The sequence below is a fragment of the Carassius carassius genome, chromosome 4 (genome assembly GCF_963082965.1).
Source record: "Carassius carassius chromosome 4, fCarCar2.1, whole genome shotgun sequence".
Taxonomy (NCBI): domain Eukaryota; kingdom Metazoa; phylum Chordata; class Actinopteri; order Cypriniformes; family Cyprinidae; genus Carassius; species Carassius carassius.
The window spans coordinates 15,190,383-15,204,814 of NC_081758.1; the positions used below are offsets into that span (position 1 = coordinate 15,190,383).

Consider the following 14,432-nt stretch of genomic DNA (forward strand, 5'->3'; position numbering starts at 1 on the left):
TATGGCAAAGGGGAGAAAAAAAAAAAAAAACCTTAAAGCCCAGTTCAAGTAGAAGAAAATTAGAAAGGGGCAATTTAGCATCTTATATAACATTATCAATTCCCACTATGAGGACACATACCCATCATCGCTGTAGCTCAAGATTTCTTGATTTAGGTTCAATAGTATCCTAGCAACCACTATGATGAAAAAAATTATAAAGTTGAGCAAAACAAGATCTATTATGGCCTAGTTTTGTGCACTGTAAAAAATGCTTTTGTCATTGTGTCATATTTGTATCCATAAAATTTGTTTGTCATTTCTGTTATTTTACTTAAACTAACTTTATTTTCAGCATCAGTAATTCAATTGAAAGTTGTCAAAAGCAGTCCAATGAACTTATCACTACAAAACTTTTTTTATCATTTAAAAATTTAGTGGAGTTAGTTTTTTAAGAGACATTATTTCAAGAAGATGTGGTGGAATGGTTTCTTCCACTTATGATCCTTGATGAGATTAGTTGTTATAGCCAAATGTAAATGAGAAAAGCTAGGCCTGCTTTTCCTCATCCATTTTGTTGATTATACATCGAAATATTACGTAAAAAAAAAACCTTCACATTTAATAAACACCTAACAAAAGCTGCACAATAAACAATGACAAATCATGTTATACATTCTAGTCAACACAGGAAGCCATTTTTATGGACATTAGTCAGGGTTACCATTTTAATCAAACCATTGCAAACAGGTCCTACATTTATTCACAATTACTTCTACAAAGGAATGATTTTAATTAGCAGATGTTCAGTAGAAGCTTATTAGGCGTGTGTATTTGTATGGAATAAAAAATGAGCTAATCACATTTCTATTCAAGAACGACATTGAAAAATGAATGACAGTGCTGTTAGCGCTCCGTTCTGTTAAATTAGGACAGACACTTCATTACAAAAGTACAGAAACAGCATCCTCTACTGGCAGACTAGCAGAAGATCAAAACAACCACAAATAAAAAACCGTACTCGTGCACCAGCATGCACCAGCATGTTTGTAAAAATTTGATATACAACACATCTTTATTACAATTTTTATGTGTTAAAATGCACAGGAAATTAAGAATATGTGCTACATTATAGTTTCTTTGGAGAACCCAAAGTTGTTCTTCTATAGCTTCGCTGTGAACATCACATTTTGGAACCTGTGTTTTTAAAGCGTATGAAAGAAGAATGAAAAAGCTTTATTGATACCACATTATATATATATATATATATATATATATATATATATATATATATATATATATATATATATATATATATATAAACATAAAATAACATAAAAAGAACAGTATGTACAGTATATACATTTTGTCTCACAGAGCTCACTCCATTGATTCTCTATCACTCTCCTGAGAGTGACACTGACAGTGCTCTGAAGTATTAGTCATACTCTCCTCCAGACAGTGTCCCTCCTGGGCATAGTACTCAAACTCAGTCTCTTCCCTCCAGGACATCTCCTCACTCTGGTAGCCCTCCAGATTCTCAGCATTAGCGTGACTGAGAGCTAAGCTCAGGATTTCTTTCTTCTCCTTATAGAAACGGAGCTCCCTGCCGATTCTCCGGGCCTCCCCCAGCTCCTTCATGGCCAGCTGCAGCTCTTGGGAGAGCAGGCCGGGTGATTGCTGCTCCTTCTGTAACCAGTCCAGAGCCATGTGACTGCGCGTACGCTCATCCAGACGCTGCTGGGAGTAGTACAGGATCACCTCCTGTAAAAGATGCATTTGAACAAATTTGAAAAGGTGTGACATAAAATTGACAGAACTGGATCTATGGACAGTAGGGACTTGCTGATAGTCTCACAACTCTAACCTCAAACCAACATACTAATAAGTACTCAAAAAACTTTAACAAGTGCATAGCAACACTCAGGCAATCACCTACAACACCATGACAGTAAACACTGCACATAAACAATCACATTTGTTTTTTTCAGAAAAAAAATTTGAAATAAAATAGTTAATTCTTACCTGGCGGCTACATCTCATCTGCCGAAAAGCCTTCAGAGTGCCATTCCAGTGCAGAAGTTGAAAAACAGTCATAATTTCCTTTAAAAAAAAAAATAACAGACAAAAAGTTGTTATAATAACTAATATTATAACTAAAACACCTGTTTTTGTTGATACTGTATGTATAGTCAAAGTTCATTTAAAATAAAGACCATTTAAAAGTAAAAAAAAGTACTTTTAAATGGATTATATTTTTCAAAAAGGATAGTGCATTTACTTATTTATTTAGTTAAATATATCATTTTCGTATTCACCTATCAAAGTACGAGGACAAAACATTTTGGTACAATTACCAGAAACTAAGAGACCTGCACCATAATCGAATTCCTGAAGACATCATCACATGGTGTTATTTTTGAAGTATGCTGATCATATTTAACACTTTAGTGTCTAAACAGTTGGCGTATTGCTTTAGCATGTCTTCTTCACTTCAGACTGATAGCATACTGAGAACTACTGTAGACTTATGTGTGAAACAAAGCCTCATTCAGCGTACAGGATGTATATATGTATGTATGTATGTATGTATGTATGTATGTATGTATGTATGTATATGTATATATATATATATGTATATGTGTATATGTATATATCTATATGTGTATATGTATATATGTATATGTGTATATGTATATATGTATGTATATATATATATATATATATGTATATGTGTATATGTATATATCTATATGTGTATATGTATATATGTATATGTGTATATGTATATATGTATGTATATGATGTACTGATGCTCATCTATAGGAAAATCCATAAATAGAATTTGGTGCTGTGTTTGTAAGAGAAAATGGTATCCTGCCACACAAGTAGCCTTTTTTGCTATTAATTTGTCCTGTTTTCACACTTTTGACAGAATGTGTAGCATGAGTAAAGTTCTGACAGCTTAAACATTTTAAACATTTCCTTGCAGCTTTTTTTGAAAAATATGCATGTGAAACATCAGCCTAATTATTGAGTTTTTAATACTATTAAACCCATAATATATATGTACCAATTTATCACAGTGTAGCTGAAGCTTTCAAGCTTCAAAGAGGACACAAACCCCATAACCATAACATTAAAGTGTTTCAAGTGACCTGTGCACTGATAATTTTGAGTGAAAAACAGACTAGTATTTCCAACTTTACCTGCAATATATTATATAGCAAATCTGCACTCCATTTTATCATTGCAAAATGTAAACTACATTGGACTACTTTTATGATGCTTTTTTATGTTGCTTTTGTATCCATAGCTTGAATGGTCCAGTGCTGATTCACTGTCATTTCAATGAAAAGAGTAACCGAAACATCATCATGGATATCTTCTTTTATATTCTAGTAAACAGAAAGTCGCACAGATTTGAATGACATACATAATGACAGATTTATGGATGAGCTAATATTTCAATAACCAGCAAGATATCTTTTGGTCAACCTGCTTCAGCAAACGTTCCCGCTAGACCAGCACCCAACCAGCAAAAACCAGTCTGGACCAGCTGGAGTTTTCAGCAAGGTTACATAAAGGCTGTTTTTTTTTCCTAACCTGAAATTCCAGCATGGTTTTCCCAGTGTTCAGCTCCAGCATGAGACAGTACGCTCCTATGCTGGTACCGGGGTCAGATGCATCTGCAATGTTACCCTGTGAACAGTGGGACACAATGACTTACAGACGTCTCATCACTCAACCCGAGCAGACACAAATACAGAGGGAGGTCTGGGTTTCATTAGACACCCCTTTGCTTTGTTATTCAGCTGGAGCAACTTGTCTTTATTGTGGGAGAAAAAAAAGGCCAAGACTGCAGAGGATAAATGACATGAGAGTGAAGGGAGACCACACACACACACACAGTCCTACAGAATGTGAAAATCTTGGCAGCTACATTCAGGTTTGGGGTGAGGGAGGGTGACATGACTTTTTCTTTGTAGGAGGTTTTAAAAAAAAAAATTTTCTGGTACAAAGCCATTTTATCATTTGAATTGCATCTTGGCTCTTCATTATACGGCACAAGGTGGACACAGATCTATAACTATAGTGTGGGTGGCCTTCTGTACTTCCAAATTATACTGTTTCTACAGACTGGAAAGCTTTTAGAGCTGTATACACCAAACGTAATCTACATCTGAGCAGGAATGTACAGATGAGATTTCTTGCTACTGTTAATAATGTACTCGTCTGCCACAAAGGCCTAAACATCATGTAAATCTCATGATTTGTTGATAAGCAGCTTAATATTAATGAGACTCACGCTGGTGGTGCTGATGGCTTCCTTCACGCTGCGTGATATGAACTCGGAAGTGATGCGGCGACAGGGCAACTCGTTAAATGTGGAGTTCATCAGAGCAATGCGAGCTGCATCACGTCTGGCCTCTGCTTTACTGTAGCAATACTGTCAGAGAGAGAAAGGATTTCAATTCATCATCATCCTGAAATGCTGAAATATGATAATCTACACTGATTGGGCATTTTTTGAATGTCTTTTGTTCTTGATAACATAAACACTCTGATTGTGCTTCAAAGGAATAGTTCACCACACAATGTTCAGTGGTTAACAGGTGAAGGGGAAGGTTATCAGTGAATAATGACAAGTTTCACTATATTTCACTGCAAAATAAAAAGCTACCGTATTTCACAGTTACAAAGAAACAGCAATTAACAAATTTTAAAGTAGAAAACTTAAATGGATTTTTTTGCAATTTAAGTCATCTTTGGTTTAATTACAACTTTTTTTTACAGTGTATATTTCAACAACAACAGAAGTAACTGTGAAATAACATATAAAGATATACTTAAGTGGGTCAAATTCCATTCATTCTCATTTCTTTGTCTTCCTCACAATTATGAAATTCATACTGAGCTGGAACATGAGGGTGAGTAAATGACAGAATTTTCATTTTAGGGTGGACTAATCATTTAAGATAAACTAGTCCTAGCCTGTCTTGAACACAAAGCCACAGAATTCCTACTAACCACATCAAAAGATGTTTTAGATGATGTCTGTGGACCACAAAAACGATTAAAGACAGGTTTGAGGCTAGCACCGCTGAGATTAGTTTCTGGATTTGTTTTATAGCTGAAAACCCTTACATTGCAAAAAAAAATAAAAAATAATCAGGCCATTACATTTACAAGCAGTGCTGAAATAAAGATGAATATGTCTGGAGTTTTGAGAATAAAAAAGGAGAAAAGAAGAGCAAAATTATATGAGAGCAGTGTTTTGAGCATAGAAGATGTTGCAAAAACATTCTGGGCTGCATTTCCCAAAAGCATTTTATTGTAGAAACCCCTGGCACCAATGGTCTCTATCTACTTAGACTTAAAAAGCCTTTGGTAAATACAGCCTTGGTCTTTGATCTAAAAGGAAACTCCTCTATAGAATTGGGCTGCTCTTTGAATTAAATAATCAGTACAAAATGTAAGAGTATTTTCAATGTGCTCAATCACTGATCGAAGATTACAGTCCATTCAGACAGCAGTGTCACTGGAGTGGACATTCTCTGGTGTGCCGTGTGCTTCAGTCTTTTCAAACAGCAGCAGCTAGTCCTGAATTTTCCTCAAAAGTCATTTCAAATAGAAACCATATATATGTATATATATATATATATATATATATATATATATATATTAAATTAAAATTAAATTAAATTTATGCATTTAGCAGACGCTTTTATCCAAAGCGACTTACAGTGCATTCAGGCTATCAATTTTTACCTGTCATGTGTTCTCGGGGAATCGAACCACCAACCTTGCACTTGATAAGTGCTCTACCAATTGAGCTTAGCTACAGGAACACTATATATATATATATATATATATATATATAAATTCTAGTTCCTAGTTATTTTTTATTTTTATTTTTTATAAAAAATGACAAGATCTGTTTGTGGTCATGTTATGTGTTTCAGAAATGAATAAACAGACTCATTATTTTTTTGGAGATGAATTTCATAGAACATTCCATTTGAACTGAAGGAAAATGGCACATACTGATTTGCGGCTGGCAGGAGTAATTTAGCAAATAAGAACCACCTGTTGGCCCTCCTCATTTTCACACAAGAGCCTTTTTTATGGCTGAACTGAATAGTACTGATGAGATGCTGTTCATAAAGACACTAGATCTGATTTAGTAATGGAATAAGGCCAGAATTGCACCAAAATGAAGGGATTAAAGTACATTTTAAACAAAACCGTTGCTCATAAATAATAATAAATAAATATCATATTATAGTGGCAAGTATTGTCTTCATGAATGCATCCCTTATAGTACATGCAGACAGTGCCGATCCTGACCTCCCTGGGGCCCTAAGCAAAATTCTGCTAAGGGGCCCTCTAACTGACCCGTGACGCCGTGAGCTATGTAAACCATTTGCCATTGCCACACAGTCACACCTGACACTTCAGTGATCCCAATACAATCCTCCCTCCTTTAAACAAAACAGTCGACAATATAGAACAACAATATAGAACAGAATGAGGTTCAAACAAACAATATTTATTGAATAGAGTATTTCCTATAGAATATTAAGATAACAAGTGAATATTATTAAGTAAGTGAATATTAACGTAAACATAAATAAGAAAACTAAATTGGAAAAATCATATCTATATATATATCTATATATCTATATATATATCTATATATATCTATCTATCTATCTATCTATCTATCTATCTATAATTAATATTACTATTGTTGTGGTTGTTGATGATAATAATAACTATATAATAATAAAATACTCAAAATATATAAAGTCATTTATTATAAATTACATAATCTTACAGAAACAGGAGAGATAAAACTCAGTCCTCATAAAGTCTGTTAAGACGGGGGGCCAATCTGCTGGGTCATTTGGTGGAGCGGCAACTGTTCTATTTGGGTCTGAGCTGCTTGTATCTGCTGCTGGCTGTACACCTCTGGTTGTGCTAGTACTGACTGAGGCTGCCTGTACTTCACCTGGGTCTGTCACTGTGTTCGTACTTTCTGAAGACGGCTGTACTGTATTTGCTGAAGCTGGCTGTTCTGGGTCTGTGCTAGTACTGGCTGAGGCTGGATGTGTATCAACTGAGTCTGTGCTTGTACTGGCTGATGGTCCAGCATCTCCTCTACTGACAAACTTAAGCATAGCACCTGCAAATTATAGATAACTCGTTTTATAAGCTGCATCAGACCCATTCAAACTGGCTCCCAATTTTCTTTTATACATTTTCAAATATAAAATACTATTTATACTATGGCTTGGCTCTTGTAATATTTAACTAGTGAACTAGTTATGCAGATATCAATAATCCCTGTGAGTGATGACATCATTGATATCAAGAATGAACTTTTGTACAAGTTAACATGTAATTCCTGATATCAAAAATAGACATTGGTAGATAAAAATGTAACTAAGTATTACTATTAGCTATTAGTATTAATATTATTAGTATTAGCTATTATTGACTAACTATTAGTAAAAATAATCAAGAATTCACATTGCAAATAGTAAAAAAAATGTAATGCTTGATATCAAAAATGCATAAGCTGTGAATGAATAAAAGCTAAAATGGCTTGCCATAGCATGTTAAAGGTTTTTTTTATTTTTGTAATATGGTGAAGCAATTCTTGATTTATGGTTATTATTAACTGAGGGATGTGCATTCACACATTGACCAGTATGTCCAGCTAATCAACATTTTAAATTCAATATAGCCTATAAATCAAGTCAATCACTGTCAAATTATCAATACATTGCTTTCCATCTTGCATAATTAGTGCAGTGCAGTTGTATAGAGTTTTTAACTACACATTGACTGAGACTAGATAATCAGTGTCTTGTTTTAAAAGTATGTATGTATAATGTGCACTTTTGATGAGGAGTGAAATCATTCTCGCCCATATATTGTACAGTCTGTCTGGTCTCCACATATATTTCTGCTTGAAAAATGCGCATTTCATTTCGTGCATGCGCATATGAACGCATGATAACACGCGACGCGGTTATCTTTTCCGAGCTGCAGTAAACAAACACCGTTGCACTTTGTCGTTTATCAAAAACAAACGTAATAAATAATTGTATTTTACTCTCACTTTTGTCAGGCACAAAGTGATGCAAGAGATGCACTGCCTGCCTGCCCAGCTAGGTTAGGAAGACCGAAAAAACACAACAGAAATGCACATAAACCCAAGTATAAACTTTACTTTGCTGACCTCAAACTTAGAGAGGAGAGAAGACAAGTTTACCTGATTGTTGTTCCCGCAGTTAACTTTCATGGGTTTTTTTCCCCTCTTTTCGTGACCAGAGGATAGTTTCGCTTCATTTCGTCATGGATGTTGTAAACATTAATTGACGGTAACGTGACGCGCTATGACACGAGGAGGAGGCGGGGCCTTGAGTAATTTGCGGGGCCCTACGCAGCTTGCGTAGTGAGCGTATAGGGCTGATCGGCTCTGCATGCAGAGTTCACTTACCTTCAAATTTCCGAAGCAGCTGCCACCTGGTAAGCTGACATAGCATATGTACGGAGGGCCAGGTGAGGGAATGGACTCATAGACCACCAGATTCTCAGTCTCCATCATCATGCCTTTCATTTGCTTCTGCTCCCAAAACTGGTGAAGCATTCCCACAACATTCACTAGAAGCAGGAAAAGAAGGAGAATATTTTGAACCGTGATCACATTAAATATATTTATTTAATATTGATGTGCAAACTATGTATCACTACAGGTGAGGAACTATGATTTCTCTTACATACACATTTCCTAAGTCACCTTTTGTTTTTACTGAAAAAGAGTTTTAAGTTTCGAAGGGATAGTTCACCTAAAAATGGAAATGCTGTCATCATTTACTCACCCCGTGTTGTTCCAAACCAGAATTAATATATATATATATAATGACAGTCAGGGGGATCCAGTGCTCTTTGGACTAACCTTCTACAAAATATCTTGCAGAATAAATAATGTCATTGTGTCATTTGTCAGGTTTGGAACAACATGAGGGTGAGTAGATTTGAGTGAACTATCCCTTTAAGATGCTTTGTGATGATATTGTGTATTTTATTAAAATCTAGTCTGTTAGTATTCAATCTTTTACCCCACAGATCACTAATTTGCTACAGAGGCTCAGCTGTTTATAATGTCAAAGTGGTTACAGAAGAGGTTTTTCACTGCTGTGTTTATTAAAATTGTGCCTGTTTATCAAACAAAACCAGACAGTGTCACTGCCAAACCTTTGAGATGTAAGTTACCATTTTACACTGATCTATGTCTGTGATACACAGAGTCACCCGATGCATTAGTTATAATCATTGCAACAGGCAAATGAAAACGCATGTTAAAGTGCATGCTTCATCATTCTGCATTCACATTAAAATACTTTTCTATCTTCCCTGTATCATCAAAAAGCAAAATGGTAATTGGCTTGTCAGAGTAAAATTCAAACAAGGTTATATTTTGCAGCATTTAAAAGAAAATTATTCAATAATTCAATCATGATTATGCATTTCTAAACCTTGTAGTTCTGTCTTCTGTGGAGCACAAAAGAAGATATTTTAAAGAATGTTTGAAAAACATTTTGTCCATATAGTTAAAGTAAATGGGTCCAAAACATTTTGTTTCACAGAGGAAAGAGAGTCATACAGGTTTGGAACAGCATGACAGTGAATAAATGATGACATAACTTTTATTTTAATGTGAACTATGCCTTTAAGTGTATTTTTATGAGACGTGACAGTGTATTTTCCAATACAACATTTACATTCACACATTTGGAAGACACTTTTATCCAAAATTGATTTGCATTGCATTCAAGGTATATGTAGTTCTTCAGTTCATTTATTCAGCATTCTTGGGAATCAAACTCACAACTGTCTGAGCTACGGGAATGGTATTATTACACATTTTGTTCGCTCATTGTAATTTTACTAATTTACTAATTTAAGTCATTATAGCTAATTTATTAATTATGTTCTCATTTTTTAACACAATTGTAACTGTTTTCATCCACGTCTAACTTTCCACTTATACCAACATTCACTGTAACATCAGTGTGACGGCTGTCCGGCGTCAACACATGGAAACATTTTCCCAGCAAAACAAACAGGTGCCCATGAGCTCTGTGAGGTGGACAAGCATCACACATCAGGGAGTTTTGGTGTGATTTCAGAGTTTCACACCCACAGTAAGTGCAATATTTGTGCAGTCTTGCTTTAATCAGCTCAGGCATGGCATGTAAAACACACCCCCTCTAAAGGGGTCAGCAATAATATTGAGAAGGGGAACCAAAGGTATATTTTTGTAAAAAGCCCATGTATATGGGAACACAGGCTTGTTTTTACAGCATGAAAATTTCCAACTTTTTGTTTGTTTGAAAGAGTCAGCTGCTGCGAGCACCACCCAGTCTGTGTCTGTATGCTTCAAAACACACTTACGTGAGTGTTTCATTTCAGTCTGCTGGTATATGAGCTGCCATGTTTGTGTTTGTGAATGGACTTTGGTTCAATCAAAAGGCTGTCGTTCAAAAAAGCCCCTAAAACTTCTGAGGTTATTTCACTGACTAGCTTATAAAAATTATTATTAAATGTCATTCTTTCCCCTAGTGAATGGCAGCCAGTCATAGATTGTTCATCACAGAGTGTCTTGTCAACACACACATATTTCTCATCTGAATACTATTCATTCCAATAAAATCACACACACATACACACTTGTATATTTACAGGAACTCTCTGTTGCTGTAATGGTTTTTATATTGCACAAACCATATGTTTTATCCCCTTACCCTCACAAAAAAACTACTGGCATTTTTACTTTACCATTCAAAAGTTTGGAGTTGGTAACATAATGTTTTTGAAAAAAGTCTCTTAGTGTCACTTAGTCAAAAAATACAACAAAGACAGTAATATTGTGAAATTTTTCTACTTTAATATATTTTATAAACAGCAATTATTCCAGTCTTCAGTGTCACATGATCCTTCAGAAATCATGAAAACAGTTGAATACATTTGTGCTGCTTAATATTTTTGTGGAGATCATGATACACATTTTTTCAGGATTCTTTGATGAATGGAATGAAAATTGAACAAAGAACAGCATTTATTTTAAATATAACTATTTTGCGACATTATGACATTACTGCATTAAAAAACAAAAAAACATTTGAATGAGTCCTTGTTGAAACAAATAATTACTTTCTTAAAAAAAAAAAAAAATCAGAGGCAATTCTTAATTAGTTTTTTTTTAAAGTTGTCAATAGAGCAAGACTAAAACACATAACCTTCCACAATTAATGAATAAATACTCATCATCTCTTTACATTCATTTAATGGGCTGAACCACCCCTACTGAAATCTCACAATTTTAATCCAGAGCTATGCATATTATTTATTAAAAAAATACTAAAATTAGTCTTAGTCTTGTCAGTTTGTTCGTCAACAGGACACATAACTTCCCCCTATATAATTCGCATCCGGGATGCTGCATTTTTTCTTCAGACATTAAAGAATATGAAAAATTTCTAATATATTTGCTACGTCTTACTCACAGTCTTTGAAGGTTCTGTCATCATCTGAATCTGGTCCAGACATGATCTCCAACTGCTAGTCCCACACGTCCCGCAGCAATCCTCCTTCTTCGTCTCCAGCTCTCACATGCTCCGGAGAAGTTCGAAACATCAGTTAAGCTCCATCCCTATTAGCCTTCTCCTCTCTAGCCTCCAGAGCAGTCTGTGGAGCCCCCAGGGGTTCTCTTCACTGGCTGGCCCAACTTTTGTCAAGGGTTGAACTAATTAGCTATGAGGTTGGTTGTTGCACTGCACTCCCTTATATTCCCGCACACTCTCATCACATACACACTCTCTCAGCCTGTTGCACACTCCCACTCGACTGAGTCGACTAAGCCCCGGCCCAGGAATGCAGCCCCCTTTTCCATTCATTCACAGCATGCCCCTGCCTTCCCTCACAACTCGCTTTACATATGCAGTGCCCAACTCACTGAACAAACATCCAAGATGGACAGCAGACAACTTCTGACTGTTTTATTGACCACTTAAATAGCTATTTAACTTAACAAGACTGAAATTTGGTGAAAAAGAAATTGGTAAAAAAAAAAGACATTAAAACAGTAAATTGTTATTTTTTGGTGAACTATTCCCTTTAATATAAAAAGTAAATTGCAAAAATGTCTCAGAAAAGAGAAGTTAAAGCTTGTGGAGAACAGCTCTGGCATCATTTGTTTGTAAATGCTACTTGGTGTGGTGTTTTATATGTCTAATGTAATGACATGCAGAAATCCAAAAACCTTTTGTTTTTTATGCATTCCTTGTTCAACCCAATGTTAAGTTTTGTTTTGTTGTTTTTTTTAGACCATGATGTAATTTAAGTGATGATCCTGCTCAGAATGCACTGTGTAGTAATACTCTATGAGAAAACATTTCAATTTAGCAGCTCTGAATGCTTGAATGGCTATTGTTCTGAGAACAAATCCAAGCAGCGGAGGGCATTCTTCTGAATGGCTCACTCAGTCTGGTGAACTAAAAGCGCACTTTATTCCCTTTTCTCCACTTAGCATCCATGAGCCTACTTCCTCAATGTTTGAAGCTCAATTCACTTTACATCACTGCCTAAACCACATTTTTCACGAGTCCGATGCCCCTTTTTCAACTTTCTTGTGTTTTTCGTCTGGGGAATAAGGGCTCCATTCAGAGTCAGGCTCTATTATGAGACGCCTTGGGAAGAGAGAGAGGTGTTTAGCATAAATGACAATCACAGAATCACAGAAAGGGGGCTTCAACACTGAGACAAACACAGCTTTGAAGCTGAAATGACAAAAACAACAGGAGGATATATATCTTTTTGCAAGAATTCACAGAACTGATTAATTGGCTGGATGTTATTTTATGAAAAACCAACAACTGTATTAAAAGTTTTTTCTTTAACTATTCTCTGTCACTTTTGGTGATAAACAGCTGAAAGGAATTCAAGACCACCTGGTGTGGGGGACCACTGAGGTCACTGAAAGCTTCAAGTCTGCAGCTGTCAGATCAAAACCAACCGGGAACCTGAATGCCAATCAAAAAAAAAAAAAAATCCTGGGTGGGTTGTCAGGGTTGAGTGGCCTTTCAAAGTGTGAGTGTTCATTCTTTTATTTATGTAACTCCATTCCTCTTTGAAGGTCATGCTCTGTACAGAAAAAAAACAAATAAAACAAAAGCCCGTCACAATAAATGTTTAGTTCTATTCACTTTCATTCATACACATCTTGCTACATTCTAAAGTTCAAGTTTTGTGAACTCTGACTTGCAAAATCTGTAGATAATATAACATTTATACTTCACAGCATGACCTCTAAGCTGAACTAGAAGAACAAACTTTAAAGCTGCAACATTTCAAACTTCTAAAGTTTGCAGCATTGCAGCATTGCAGAAAAGTGGAGCAGATTATGTGTTATATTTTTCTTGTTGCTATTGGGTCTTGTGGCCTTGGCACAATACGTTAAACATCGCCTTTGTTTTTAATTCTCAAAGCAACTTTTTTTTTTTTACCATTTAATACTGTTTATTAATTATGATCATATAGTCTGTTGTTGATTAGTGCCCTTATAATGGCAAATGACAAAATAATAATAATAATGTTTCCATGTGTATACTGTTAAATTGTGAACAAAATCAATAATTAGACATAGCAAAAATCACACACACATACAATCCCAAAAAGACCATCTTCCTGTCCATATGCAGCTTTACTGCACTGTGATTCAAAAATGGACCCTGCACTGGTAGTTAGTGCAATGGATTACTGAAAAGCAAAATAATAAATACATACATACATAAATCTATTTTCTTTATGGAATACAACCATGTATTTGGTATATTTAAACATATGTAAGTAAGCAAGTAGGCCTATTTATTTACGTATTAGAAGGTAAATTAGTAAACTAATAATAATAATAATATGTATGTTTTCATTGTCATTTTTACTGAATAAAGCTGTCTGAGGTCAACATTGTATGCTTAAGCATGTTCCGGTTTAGAATTGGTTTCGAAGGCATGTTGCCTTATGAATGAATATTTGCTCACATCATACAAATAAATACTAAAACAATGTGTGATTCTTTATCATGGAAAAGAACCATAATACAAAATATTAATATGATAGGAATATGACAGATAAGCATACTTAGTGGCATTATTAATGTAAGGAAACAATACAGGTGAGGAATTGTTTTATCCACCTTCAGACAAAAGACTTATACAGTATAACTGATATTGCAGAGCTATGCACACCTAAATCATAATACATATGATAAATGAACCATTAAAGCATGAAATGGGTTTGTTGGGGTAACACGAGTGTTTAGATACGATTTAAAGTCCTTAGAAAAACAGTGTGTCCCGCTCCAGTCCAGTGTGTGGCGA

The 14,432-nt window shown here is 35.1% G+C and overlaps 1 protein-coding gene across 2 annotated transcripts; it reads right to left on the reverse strand.

Annotated features, from left to right (window-relative positions):
• Positions 1-1,321: 1,321 nt before the first annotated feature.
• On the reverse strand, positions 1,322-11,908 carry LOC132129767 (protein limb expression 1-like). 2 transcript variants are annotated; one of them, XM_059541512.1, is made up of 6 exons: positions 11,562-11,908; positions 8,492-8,655; positions 4,289-4,429; positions 3,586-3,681; positions 2,005-2,082; positions 1,322-1,743 (listed from the first exon to the last, which is right to left on the reverse strand). In XM_059541512.1, exons 1-6 carry the CDS (start codon positions 11,602-11,604, stop codon positions 1,360-1,362), a joined length of 906 nt encoding a protein of 301 aa, XP_059397495.1. In that variant the 5' UTR covers positions 11,605-11,908; the 3' UTR covers positions 1,322-1,359. The 2 variants fall into 2 exon arrangements, with proteins under 2 accessions (XP_059397495.1, XP_059397506.1); XM_059541523.1 differs by lacking the exon at positions 3,586-3,681.
• Positions 11,909-14,432: the final 2,524 nt, after the last annotated feature.

Excerpts from the sequence above, each read along its gene's own strand:
- LOC132129767 (XM_059541512.1), bottom strand. The coding sequence starts at position 11,604 with ATGTCTGGACCAGATTCAGATGATGACAGAACCTTCAAAGACT. Across the intron at positions 3,682-4,288 it reads AAGCCATCAGCACCACCAGC|GGTAACATTGCAGATGCATC; the intron begins GTGAGTCTCATT and ends CACTGTTCACAG. Across the intron at positions 1,744-2,004 it reads AGATGAGATGTAGCCGCCAG|GAGGTGATCCTGTACTACTC; the intron begins GTAAGAATTAAC and ends CATCTTTTACAG.